Source organism: Schistocerca serialis, chromosome 6, assembly GCF_023864345.2.
Source record: "Schistocerca serialis cubense isolate TAMUIC-IGC-003099 chromosome 6, iqSchSeri2.2, whole genome shotgun sequence".
In the NCBI taxonomy this organism is placed as follows: Eukaryota; Metazoa; Arthropoda; class Insecta; order Orthoptera; family Acrididae; genus Schistocerca; species Schistocerca serialis.
The window spans coordinates 287,358,364-287,372,919 of NC_064643.1; the positions used below are offsets into that span (position 1 = coordinate 287,358,364).

General features: G+C 37.6%; 1 protein-coding gene across 1 annotated transcript in view; it reads left to right on the forward strand.

The window, feature by feature from the left end:
* Positions 1–559: 559 nt before the first annotated feature.
* LOC126484443 (activating signal cointegrator 1) overlaps positions 560–14,556 on the forward strand; it is a 116,039-nt gene continuing 102,042 nt past the window's right edge. Inside the window, exon 1 of the mRNA XM_050107962.1 lies at positions 560–752. Within this exon, the coding sequence (XP_049963919.1) occupies positions 649–752 (104 nt within the window). The 5' untranslated portion in view covers positions 560–648. The remainder of the gene's footprint in view (positions 753–14,556) is intronic.

Here is a 14,556-nt window from a genome sequence, read left to right on the forward strand (position 1 = left end):
ATTTGAGTCCAATAAATGTAATTTTCGTGCAAATGTGGACTTCAGCATTCACACATATAAGCTACCTTGTTACATATGAGCGTAAAAGCAGTTGGAAATCATCTTACGAAGATAGCAATTCCCGCGAAGGAACAGTAAGAACAGAAATGCGAGTTGAGATCACGTGAGGTAAATTGACCTGACGTGCCGTGACATGACGGACAGTATGAATACACCTTGACGTGGCGGTCCCGTGACATGACGGTGCTGTGACGGTCAGTATGAACTGGCCTTTATAAACGCAGAAAAGACAAGGAAATAGGAAAGGTTGACTTCATCAAAAGAAAGGCCACGTTTCTAAATCTGGAAGCGATCCAGAGTGCCTGGCATGAGAGACTGACATTAATAGCAGTCAGAAAATCCATTTACTTGGCCACCTCGAGATGCAGTAGTCGAAAAATGTGGAACGAGTCAGTTAATTAACTATGGTTAATCGATAGATGAATGTCGTGGCAAATAAGGAGGTGGCAACCTTCGACCATAGATAGTCGAAGGTGGCAACACTGACATGTTACTCTACATCGTAGATCGTAGTGATATATGATCTGTGATTGAGCTTGCGAGTTTTGTGTATTGTTTACGTTTGTTAGTATTTACTACTTAATAAAGATGCCTGTGAGTAATTTTAAGGAGCCATCAGAAGCTTTGAAAAATTGGATAAACGACAAATTGTCAAGCATTCTTGATTTTCCAGTGCCCCAGGACTTAATACAGTGAGTAACTACAGTGTATTAAATTTCCACATATTATTTCATTTGTTGTTTCATTGTTAATAACATAGATTCTTGTTTCTTGAGGGCACATTACTCTAAAATGGTTTTCAGTTAACATGACTGTGCGTCAGGCATTGCTGTCAACTCGTATATAAATCATCTTACTCCATCTTTTTTTTAACAATGTGGTTGTATAGCAAATTGAAACTCTAATTATGTTATATTCGTGTATTCGGCTATTGCCCTATTCGTAAGGTAAACTCCGATTCCCCTCAGCGGCTGAAGTCTGCGAAAGATGTATGTAGAGCTTTAAGAGAACGACCCGTGCAGCGTTCTTGGCACATTGGTTACAGGTTAGGTCATAATTAGTAATAACGCGCGCTGCGCGAATATCTCAAAAAATTTCATTGAAGATGTATGTCGCACCACAATATATGTTTGACATTTTTGCCATTTCAGTAATTAGTGTTACTTGTCAATTAGTACCACAAGCAGTTTTTTCCCCCCACTAAGTCAGACAACATGGAAATAAAAAACTTACACCGAAAATATTATCTGTATGTTTGTGCACAGCTTCATTTGTTGTTGTTGTTGTTGTTATAATCATCTTCAGTCAGAAGACAACTCTCCATGCTAGTTCATCCTGCACAAGCCTTATATAGCTGCAAAGGCTTATGTACCTTCAGTAAGCTATTTGACTTTGACCCTTGTTGCTGTAGGACACTTTGTACTACTCCTAGTCATTCCCTTTCCTGTTTTACTTCCAGGTGGAGCAAAAGAAAGACTATCAGCATGTGTTAATATGAGGCCTGATTTCTCTTACCGTGTCTTCACTGTCCATATGTGACATTTATGTTACAGTAGGATCATTCGGCAGTGTGTCATAGATGCTGGTTCTCTAAAATTTCTTAAGAAAGTTTCATGAAAGAACATCATCTTCGCTCCAGTAATTCCCCTTTGAGCTCAAGAAGCACTTCTGTAATATTTGCATACTGCTTGAACATACTGATAACATATCAAGCAGCACAGCTCTGAATTACTTTGATGCCTTCCTTTAAACTGACATAATGGAGATCCCAAACACTTGAGCACTACTCATACATGTGTTCTGTATTTTGTCTTCGTTATAGATGAGCTACACTTGTCTAACATTCTCTCAATAAACTGAAGTCAACCTTTTGCTTTCCTATTACTAACCTCACATATTTGTTCCATTTCGTGTCACTTTGCAATTTTATGCCTGGATATTTTGTTCCCTTTTGCCTGTTTCACTTGCTGTATTTTTATATATTTTCCTGTCATCAATTAAATTCATGTCTTGCATATTATCCAACGATTTCTCTTTGCCTAGTTATTTGTTTGCGGCTTCACTTTACCCACTCTCAGAGGCACTCATTTGTCTTCTGTTTAGTTCCTGTCAATTGTTTCAGTCACTAGTTGCATAATGCTTCCATTGTAACTCTTAAAAATGTCTTGTTTTGTTCAATTTATGCAGATTCCATCATCTTTAGTTTCAACAGTTCTGCATTTTTTTTTCTCATTTTCGATCTGCAGTTAATAATCTATAAATTATAATCAGAGTCCACATCTGCTTCTGGAAATGTTTGGAGTCTAAAATCTGGTTTCTAAATCTATCTGTAATCTTCTAGTAACTCCAGGCCTCTTCTACACAACCGTCTTTCATGATTCTTATACAAAGTGTTAGTAGTGATAGAATTGTGCTGTGTGCAGAATTCTACTCAGCCACATCCTCTTTCATTTTTTTCCTCCACTCGATATGTTTTACTGTTTCCTTCTTTCCCTTCTCATGCTTTTTAAATGCATTTTCCCAACAGTATTAAGTTTTTATCTTTCTTATTGATCCAAACAATTTTTGTTAGCTCATCAAGCAGTGTTTCAATCTCTTAATCTTATTAAGAAGTACCATAGGTTTCATCCATTCATATTAAACAAAAAGACAAATATAATGACAGAAAGAAGACAACAGCCCATACTTGAACCAGTCCAATTGGTTAATCAAAATTTATTGCAACAGGGAGTCAGCAAAAGATATTTTATTAACGTAGACATGAAGGTAAAAAATCATTCATGTTAATAAAGGGTCAACAAGAATGTCCTGTCACACTATAGTAAACAATCACAATGTAATGCTTTTACAAACGATTGGGCCAAGATCTAGAGCATGTGATTGTACATGTCTCCTCAACTTAACATGTCACCCATCAGGCTCAATTCTGTCTCAGTTTTCTAAATAAACTGAAGGGAGGATGTTGAGACATGCATGTTCGTGGTTGTGGCGTCACTAGTGGGTACCCTTAGTGTGTGCAGTGTAAAACTATGTTTTATTTTACAATTTGATATCCAGGAAGGAATAATGACGATATTTCAAAAAGGAAGAGTTATAACAATGAAAATAATAAATTTTTGGCAGTATAGCTAATGTAATTGGATAGACAAAAAATATACTCACCAAGCGGGGACAGGAAAACACACATTTAAGGAAAGATTTTACGTATGCAATCTTTCGGAACCACTGGCTCCTTCTTCCGGCAGAAGCAGAAGGGTTTGAAAGGGAAGGGAGAGGGGTGAAGGCAAAGAACTAGAGAAGTTTAGGAAAAGGGGTAGAGTTCAGAAAAGTCGCCCAGAACCATGAGTCAGGGGAGACTTACCGGATGGGATGAGGAGAGACTGACTGTTGGGGGACTGCACTAGACAAGATTTGGAAACCTCAGAGCTTAAAGATGAAAGATAGGATAATATGCAAAACAGAGATTATTGCTAGAGGATGTATTCCTACTCTCCATTTAGTGGAGATGTTAAGTTGCAGACAGGCAGAACAGAGACTGCTAAGCAAGTAAGCTCTTGGCCAGAAGGCCTCCTTCTGAATTAGACAACACACACACGCACATTACCTCTGTCTCTGGCTGCCGAGGTCAGTCTCTGACTGCGGTTTTATATTGAAGATATTTGGTGCAGGTGGCATAAATATAATCAGAAGATTGTACAGTAGAGACCAACTGAATGAGGTAGTGCAGTTGTTAAGGCACAGAACTCGTATTGGAGGATGGAGTTCGTACTGTTTAGCTACCCTGTTTAGGTTTTCCTAAATCATTTCAGGCAAATGCTAGGATGATTCCTTCAGCTAGGCCATGGCCAGAAACCTGTCCTATTCTCATAAAAAATACATATTCTTTGTGTATTTTTATTGGAGCTATTTATTTTCATTGTATTATAGTGAAAAATCTCTTATTATTGTGAGATGATCCCTGGATAGTAAACAAAGGTGTGCAGTGACACAGCTCTTATACATCCCCTCCTGTTTGATAACGTCCAGTTAAATGACTAGTTGGACATGTCTGGTAATATCTTTTCTATTCAGGGTGACTAGGGTGACAATTTGGGGTATACCATTTTTATCCATTTGTAGTTCTGTTAAGGCAATGGCCTTGCTGCAGTGGATACACCGGTCCCATCAGATGACTGAAGCTAAGCACTGTCGGGTGTGGCCGGCACTTGGATGGGTGACCATCTGGGTCGCCCTGCACTGTTGCCATTTTTCGGGGTGCACTCAACCTCGTGATCTCAATTGAGGACTTACTCGACCGAATAGTAGCGGCTCCGGTCAACAAAAACCATCATAACGGCCAGGAGAGCAGTGTGCTGACCACATGCCCCTCCTATCCGCATTCTTAGCGGAGGATGACACAGCGGCCAGATGGTACCCCCTCTCCCTCCCCTTTTTTGTCAGTTTCTTGATGGTGTGGACCTGTTATGTAATGATACAGAATCTTGCCATGTTTCTTCTGCAGAGGGTCGAGAACTATTAGAGAGCTTTGAACTATTCAAGCTACTAAATGACATAAACACCTTTCAATAACTGTTCTGCATTTCCTATCCAATGTATGAGAACATTTATAGTTTTAGGTGGACAGATGTCTTTTCAATTCGTAATTCGCTTAAAATATTACCTTAAATCATTTCCATATGGAACCTCGGAACTGAATGTCATTTTTGTTAAATCTTCTTCAACTGTTCCCAGGCATTGTCATTATCTCCAGCGCCTCTTGTTCTGTGCCTTCAAAGACACTGCAAAGCTGTGACTCCACATTATAAGCATCCCACCAGCACAGCAGGAGACACTCAGTCACTGTCACATTTTGACGATCTGTACTCTCAGTTCTCTCACCATGACATCAGCACATACATTACATCACAAGGTGCACAGAGGGAAATTCTCTAGTTAAATACTACATAAACAGCATTTTTACACATACATCTTTTGTTGGCTTCAGAGGAAGTAGTTCAACATGTTGCTCTGAATGAACACGTCACACCAAAGGTCTCCTGGTTAAGATGAAAGATGTTGTGTAAAACAACTTACTAATTACAATCATTATATAACTTTTAACTTTTGCTAAATTGTTATCATTGTTAAACTTAACGTCTCTCGAGGCCAAACTCCTTTCCCTTTACACAATAAAAACATTTCTGGGCATATTTCTTATATCAGTTTTTTCAATTACTGGTTATTTGATTTACCAATAGTAAATATTAAAGGAAGCATTTCCATTTCAGATCAACTTTGTCACCTAATTTAGCATCCTTGAGAAAGAGGTATCATGTCTTTTTGATATCTGTGTTCCTTTTTTGACATAACTTGTTTATTTTGCTAGCGAATATTGATTTAATCTTGGGATTGTTCTTATATTCTAATCTAGTAAATGACTTTCTTGTTTCACATTTTATTACACTATTTTTACCCTCCAACTTTCTTACTCAAACATTGTTGCATTGTCTTATAAACCCATGAGAGATACTTGCCCTGTTTCATCACTCTCTGTTATGATTACAGCATTCTTATTGAAATGTAATTGCATTTGAATAGCTTGTAACAGCATAAGCTTCTCAAACTCATTGAAATGTAAAAAGTTTGTCTATTTACTATAAGGAGTTACATGCTTACATTTTAATATAGCCTACCTTCCACAGTTTCAGTCTCTGACCAGTATTTAGCCAAACTTGTATAGGAGCAAAGGTTCAAAGAATCATAATTGCCCAGGTGAGTCTATTTGCTTTTAACTGTTTTGAGGAATACTTCATTAGTGTGACTCAGTCACTTTCCATCTTCCTGTCTTATTAGGAGCCACATATACAACTTATCCTCTGGACAGATTCTGTGTAACTACATTGTCATCTTCACAATGTGAGTGTCCCTTTCTTTATCCTTACATACAAAAATGTTTCAGATCATTCCTTTAATAGATGCACCTGTCCAAGAATTAGGCCACCCCTTCTGTGGGTTTGACTACCCTTCCTCTCTCCCAAACTGACATAAAATTTGGTCCATCCCATCTCAAAAATTTTACCCCTGAGCCCAGCCTCTGACCCTTACTTTTGTAGATTCGAATGACGAAGTTTCTCTGTAGCATATTGATTACCAGGTTACGTTAAAAGTATGTTTCCTGACTCTTTTTTGCTACACTTCTTGCAGTGATATAACTCTCATATATTCTTTCGAACTGTGTATTAAGGAACTTTCTCTCTTATTACACTTTTTACATATGTTTTCCTTTTTATTGTGCTTGATGTTCATGCACATGTTGTCAAAGATTCTCTGACATTGCTCATTTTATTGCTCCTAGAGTATAATGTTTATATTTCTGTATTATCGAAGTGGTCATATTATATTCACCTCAAAAATGGTGAAAACAAATATGGTTTGGGATGCCAACAACTTTGTCTTCATTTCTTTAGACCATTTAGTGTCTCACGTTCTGTTGAGCATATTTCTATATTTGTTGTTAATCTCCATTTCATATTTTTAATAATTATAGGATACAAAGCCTTCCCTTGGTAGCTCCATAATCCTTCCCTTTTACATTAAAATAGGTATTATATGAATAACCATCTCATTTTTTTTACACTTCCACAAATCTTTTTTGCACTTGCACCCTCTTACTATTTCATTTTCGTCGGCATGGTAGTGTGTCACAGTGTCCTTTAGGGACTAGTAGTAGCTACCTTTATTGCCCATTCATTTGACATCGCTAATAAGTACTTCTGAGCATAATTCAAACAATCCTTTAGTTTACCGTGTGTAAAAAAAAAAAAAAAAAAAAAAAAAAAAAAAAAAAAGAATCTGTCAGTACATCAAATGTGTTACTCTGTATCCCATGAATCATCTCTCAGCTTTACCTGTGAATACAGGTTGTAATTACCACAATGTGGCATGATTAAAAGAAGGGTTTAAACAATAGAAACGTGTGAATATGGAAAGAGGGAAAGTAGAACCTGTACTCCTGCTGGAGGAGAGACCCTCCTTCCCAAGGTATCCTCCCTGATGGGTGCTTCACCGAGATGCTGGAGGATGAAGTATGTTGATCATACATTGCAGAACCGACTTGTTTCGGCTTCATCCATAGAGCCTCAGAAAATTTATTGTAACTATATCCTTATGAGTAGCCAGGAGATACTGGATAACAACACCTCAGTAGTAATTAATTTTTAGTTGTCATTCTACAAGCTAATGTTTGCTTATAGTATTCAACCACTCTCTAATGTATGTCGGTACATGGTAATGTAAAATATTCCATACTGCTCACAAGTACCTTTGTACTTAATGACTTACAGTATGTGCGTAATATCTTATACCGTTATGTATAAGATGAAAGAAAAGGTAGACAAGCATATGTACAAAACATACAAAAGGACATTTTCGTTACTCAAATAAAGTTTATATAAGAATAGTATGTGGGTTTATTGCTTTTGTGTGGCTTACAATCATTATTCAGTAATGTATGTCCTTTGTGCACAAATAACATACCTTTCTTGCTACTCACATCTTCTTCGTAGGATAGGACAGTAAGAGATTGGTGTACATTAAAGACAATAGGATAGGCCTAGTTGAAGAGGAAGATACAGCTTCATGAAAAACTAAATATGAAGTGACAAAACAATCAACTTGGACTGCTGATGGACATCACTCTGCCGAATTTGCAGATGGTGCAACCTCTCCTGCGGATTTAAATTTCTTTACCGTATCAATATCATATAACGCTTTTTCTGGCTTGGTTTTGGTGTCTACCAAAGATACTGCTTTTGGATGTGGAATATCCATTATTTAAAATAGTTCATAGTATTTTGGAAAAAGTTTACTAGTCTCTTTCTCTATGTCTGAACTACGATGATATCCTTAATCAATACTAATTCATCTGTATTAAATAAGGATTTATTCACATGTTCATTGTATTTCTTCACTAGATTTTGGCTTGCTTATATTGACTGTTATCTGCTATCATCTGTAATTCCTCTGCTTCAGTTTTTTTGTAGGTGGCAATTCAATTAATTTTAATAGTGGTTCACCAATAAAATTTTTATTCTTAATTTCAGCAGTGGTATTCCTGTGGGCATATCTGGTAGTGTGTTTATGATGACTTGAAACTTGGGAATTATCTGAGCCCAAGTGGCTTTCTCCTGTGTACTGGGTAACCAATATTTTCTTTTGAATTTTTCCTGGAAATGTTCCAAGATTTAAATTCTTTTGAGCTGTTCTCCATTTCACTGGGTCAACTATTTTCTTTTGAGCTGTTCTCCATTTCACTGGGTCAACTATTTTCTTAGAATCATCCTACCTCTTTGGTAAAGATTGAGAGAACACCCGTCAGCTGGTTTAGGAAACTGTTTTAACAGATACATCCCATTTCCATTTTGAAATTCCTCAATTAGATCATTTGATCCCCAGAAGTATTGATAGCCATTTTATTTCATAGTTCTTACTGGCTTGTCATAACTGCTGAAATTTGTTATGGTGTTTGACAGTATTATCCAAAGATTTAGTGATAGCACTAGTAGATTTTACTTTCTCTGTACCCCTTTTTTCAGCTAATGGCAGTAGATGTTTCCAAACAAGTCAATGCATTTGGGTCACTAGTTACGTCATCCAATTCTCTATGTTCTAATACCTCTGCGCAGCTTCATGTGTCTGAAATTTGGTTATTCATACTTTTGAAATTACTAGTTGAAGATTCATGTTTTTGTTTTATCTTACTATTTACACCTCCAAACCGTCCTTCAACTTCTTTCCAGGCTAAGTCACATGGCTCACTTATTAACAACTCCTTTGCTAAGTTTGCTCAGGTTTCCCCCATTTTAGAAATTTTATCTAGTTTCATAGGCACCTTATCTCTTTGTCTCTTTACATCTGAAAGACTACTTTTTAATTCCTGTCCTTGAGTTTTAAGTGTAGTAATACTGATAGATACTGTGTCTAATTTATTTAATTTCTCTGTTTGAGATTTACTGCTGTTTGACAATTCTTCCAGTTTCTTTAATGCTACTGACATGCAGCCATCCATTTTGCAAATAGTAACGAGCATAAAGTATAGACAAAATTATGTACACTTCAGTAATATGACTCTGCTCGAACACCACTGTTACCAACTACAGAACTATGTTTCAGTAAATTTTTACACACTATACTACTAATACTCAAAACAAAAGTATATTTTTTTCTGGGCTGTTTACACTGTCCCTAACTATTGAAATTCATTGCAGTAAATATTTTACGCACCATACCATTCCTTTAAAAAAGCATATTCATTTCTGAGCTTTTGACGGCTCACCTAACGGGTCACACTGCTAACAGCTCCATGCCGCCAATGTGTTGTGTGTGTGAGCAAAGCGATGTCGTGATAACCGACTTTGCAGTTGTTGCATAGTTGGTTGACTGGCCACTGCACTGCCGAGTGAAGCTGCACTGTTGTCACGTTGGTTGACTACTACCAAGATTCCATTGAACGTCGCTGCTGTACTCATAGCCTCAAAACCAGCCTCATGACTCGTGTCAAAAGTTTTTACACAAGCATGTAATTATGTCCTGCTGTTGACCTCGTTGCTATGGTCAGCTGTTTTCCTTTATCGAATACTTTTTAACAGTTCAAAATTCTTTGATTTTCACCAAATGAAAATTATTTCTTCTTCATAAATATTTTAATTACTTTGAGCGTGTGCTTGCCTATATTTCCTTCACTGTTTGCTTAGGTTTCTCTGGGCAGTGTCATATTTTCTTCGATTATTTCATGAAAATTCTTCTTAATTTTGATAATACTCTCTTCTTTTCACACCTCTTATTTACATCTAGCACTTAGCGCAACAAAGTGGAATGTAAAGCCATGTTCTGTAGCTGGACTGAACCAAAATGAAGTGTTACCTTGCAAATGATCTGTCACCCTGAAGCTATTAATGACAAACTTTAATTTAATTACAGTATGTCTTTTTTTTAGACTTGTATTTCTCAAAGTATCTCAACATAGCAGACCTGCTATGCGGTGCCACAGAATCACACCGAGTGACTTCTTCACCTTTTTGCAGAGGGTTGAGGCCTGTAAGAGAGCTCTGACATATGCAAGCTACTAAATGACATAAATGTCTTTCAGTAACTCTTCTGTATTTCTTATCCATTTTATAAGAATATTTACAACTGTGGGTGGACAGATCTCTTTTCAGTTTGTATCTCACATTAATTGTTAGAAGTAATAATTTCCATATAGAAGCTCAGAACAGTATGACATTTAGGTTAAGCTTTTTTCAAAGCACACACATCAAACCACAGCACACACAGTGGAAAGTTCTCTACTTAAATACTATGTAAACAATGTTTTTACACACACACACACACACACACACACACACACACACACACACACACACCTCTTTTCATTGCCCTGAGAGGACGTGGTGTAAATGTTGTCCTGAATGTACAGCATGCCACACCACAAACTCTAGTTACAAAATAGTAGACTGGGACAATATAACGAGCAATTTTACAGGGAAGATAGTAATAATGTATGGCCATTTTGATGACACACAGTTGTGTAGTATCCCAATGGGACTGCTCAGTTGCAATAGAATCACTTGTGTTCCAGGATAGTGTAGGTTGATATGAAAGTACATAATCAGGAGGTTAGTTAATTGGTGTTTGCTTTCTACTACAAGAGGGTAACACTCTTCACTAAACATCTTGATGAATTTGCAGATTACCTCCCAAATGTGATCAGCTACCCTCTTAATAGAGGATGGGACACTTTATTGTCAATGAGGTGTATGGTAAACTAAAGCATTGATTTTGGGGAAGAAGCATTCTTCTAGCAAAGCCTCATTGTAATAGGAATGAGTCTCTTCTGTGCTGAATTCTCCGTGTGTATATTTTTTGTGAATAAGATTTTTTTTGAAATGGAGAATGTAAGCAGTTGGGTGTAATAGTTTCCAGTAGGAGGTGATTCTGTTGGCAGCTGTGATTGAGATCGTCTGAGTAGCATTTTAGCTTCTGATAACACAGGAACTGCTACTGATCTGAAAGGACTACGATCTTGCGAAAGCCATGGCAGTCCATTCCACCATGTGCCCAATGTTCACAACATCTGAGGTGTTGTTGCTCCTGTAAAGGAGTCTACAGGTTGTCTTCGACCAGACTATCTTCGTGGAGATGGCAAGACGCTCTATTGAATTTTTATAATCTTAATGCACACAAATGTTTTTAATGTTGTGAGATATTCCATTGTCGATCGTAGGATAATGACTGAACCATTCAAAGTTATGCTCTGCTGATACAGAGGTTGTGACCATGCAGTAACAGCATAACAGTATTTATAGCGGTAGTAACCCCTGTTAATACTGTTAGCAATTCAGGTTGTGAGAGCATTATTCTCTTCACTAGTAGTAACTGACTCTTGCCACATGTTGGTTGGGGAATATTACACTAGCAAACAATTTTTTTTTTTTTTTTTTTTTTTTTTTTTTTTTTTTTTTTTTTTTTTTTTTTTTGTAACAGGCATGAAAACAGCTGATCTTTATGTTTTCAGGTGTACTGATAGCAAAAATGCTTATAAAAATGCAAAAATGCAAGATTAGCTCTCATCATTTTGAAGTTACGATAACTTTACGTTATTGCCTTTATAAGCTTATGTATGTATTTACCTTGGAGGGAGGTCACTGAAGGTGCTACCACTTTGCCTGGTATTTGTAGTTTTCTGCTGGTGATCTCCTGATTAGTCACCAGAAGAAATTGCTAACATTGAGGCACTGCATTTTCCCTGGTATCTCATTTCCATGTTCAAAATTTTTTGGTGGAAGCATTCTCCATGCTTGTCGGTTACAGCACCACAGTTGTTGGGAAAGAAGTCAAACTGGTAATCTAGGAAGTGTAACATTTAGAACATGTTGCACCTCAGTATATTGTATCAGCGCAGAAGATTTTCTGCAAGATCCTTATGGTTTTTTGCCCTCTTATTTCCTAGAAAGTTTGTTGACACTTGAACAAAGGCATCTCAAACTAACCTTTCACACCTGTCAGGATGATGTTGAAATGCTCATCTTTGCACAGTTTGCATATGTGGGGACCCTCAAAAATCCCATCTTACATTTTCACCTTACTAAGACATGGAAATTTCTCGCACAAATAATGAAATGCTTCCCCTGTTTTGTTTATGGCCTTAACAAAGTTTTTCATCAGGCCAAATATTATATGAAGAACAAGGAGAATCATGTTCGTGATTCAACAAGTGCTTTGTGCATAACATTGTAAGATCCTTGTTCAAGTAATTGACGCTTAGGCCAATCTTTATATTTTTATTGAAGTTCTTTGACACGACTGTCCCAGAGGCACAGGAAGCAATAGAAACTGGTGTAGCTGTGTTGCAGCCCAAGTAATGTGCCTATGGGAAATGTGCCATTTAATTTGTCACAGTTCAATTGCAATAACAATTGTTTCATGTTGTTATATGTTTCTTCCACGTAAGGCGCATACCCAATTGGAATCAATGGTAATACATTTCCATTATGCAGTACTACACCCTTGAGACCTACATTGGAGGAGTCGATGAACAACCTCCACTGGTCACTTTTATAGTTAATGGTTGGCTATAGTTGCCATTAGTCCCTGTACATCATTACAAAATATCAAGTTATTTCCACTTTTGAAAAATGGAGTGAATGGCATATAGGGGTGAGATCAAGCTGCCTTCCATTTCTGTTCGTGCAGTCGTCTGTATACGAGGTGTGGCTAGAAAAAAACCGGACTAGTACTGGTGAAACAATAAAACGAATGCAATAAGGCTGAAAGTCGCGTGGCCTGTCACGTGACTCTTGCTCTGCCTACTGCTCGAGTTTCATCTGCCTCCTGCACTCAGTCTGCCCGTGGCGTCTGTTTTAAGTAGTTGACGTTTTGTCTGTGCGTCGGAAAATGTTGAGTGTACAGAAAGAACAGCGTGTTAACATCAAATTTTGTTTCAAACTAGGAAAATCTGCAAGTGAAACGTTTGTAATGTTACAACAAGTGTACGGCGATGATTGTTTATCGCGAACACAAGTGTTTGAGTGGTTTAAACGATTTAAAGATGGCCGCGAAGACACCAGTGATGACACTCGCACTGGCAGGCCATTGTCAGCAAAAACTGATGCAAACATTGAAAAAATCGGTAAACTTGTTCGACAAGATCGCCATTTAACAATCAGAGCAGTGTCTGAGTTAACAGGAGTTGACAAGGAAAGTGTTAGGCAGATTCTTCATGAAAGTCTCAACATGAACAAAGTGTGTTCAAAAATGGTTCCAAAGTGTCTCGCAATTGAACAGAAGGAACGCCGAAGAATGATTTGTTCTGACATCCTGGAAAACATTGAAAGTGATCCCACCTTCTTACAAAATGTTATTACTTGCGATGAATTGTGGTTTTTTACTTACGATCCCGAAACTAAGCGCCAATCGATGCATTGGAAAACTCCTGGTTCTCCACGACAAAAAAAGCACGAATGTCAAAATCGAAATTCAAAGCAATGATGATTGTTTTTTTTTTTACATCAAAGGGATTGTGCACATTGATTGGGTACCAGAGGGACAAACAGTGAATCAGCTTTACTACATTAGCGTCCTGGCTACCCTACGTGAGCGAGTACGGAGAAAACGGAACGATTTGTGGAGAAAAAAGTCATGGATCCTTCACCAAGACAATGCCCCAGCTCACAGTGCGTTGTCAGTGAAGACGTTTTTGGCAAAACACAACATTCCCATCTTAGATCATCCACCCTACTCACCTGATTTGGCCCCCTGTGACTTTTTTCTTTTCCCTAAAGTCAAGTCAGCTGTGAAAGGAGCTAGATTTGAGACTGTTGAAGCAGTAAAAGAAAAAGCGACGGAAGTAATGTATGGACTTACCGAAAATGATCTGCAGCATTGCTATGAACAGTGGAAAATTCGTATGGAGCGGTGTAGAGACCGAGGAGGAGAGTACATTGAAGGAGATAACATGAAATTGTAAATAAATGTTTTTTCCAGCATCAGTCCGGTTTTTTTCTAGCCGTACCTCGTATAGTGTGGTAAGGGAAACCGCCATCCGTAGGGTACTGGAACTAATAAATGAGCGACTACCTGTTCTTGGAAATGGCTGATAGTAGAAATGTGCTGCAAGTGAGCCTCAACAGAATATCACCTCCATAGCTGTCCTGTTGATCTGAAACTAAATTAATTTTTGGTGTCCAAACTTAAATAAATGAGATCAACAATGAAGTTAGAAAAACTCATGTTTTAGCTTTAGTAAGGATACACAAGCATTCTACATGCCACCAAGTCCAGACAGCAGTATGTCAAATTTCTTAACAAACAGTTAAATTCTTTCTTCATTATTTCACATGACAGGCGAATGTAGATGATGTGCAAAGGTAAATATTACAAAAAAGCATTGCCTTATTAACTTCAGTTGATATCAGTGTATCTCACGACATCGCTATGTGCAGGTACACCTTCATACATGAA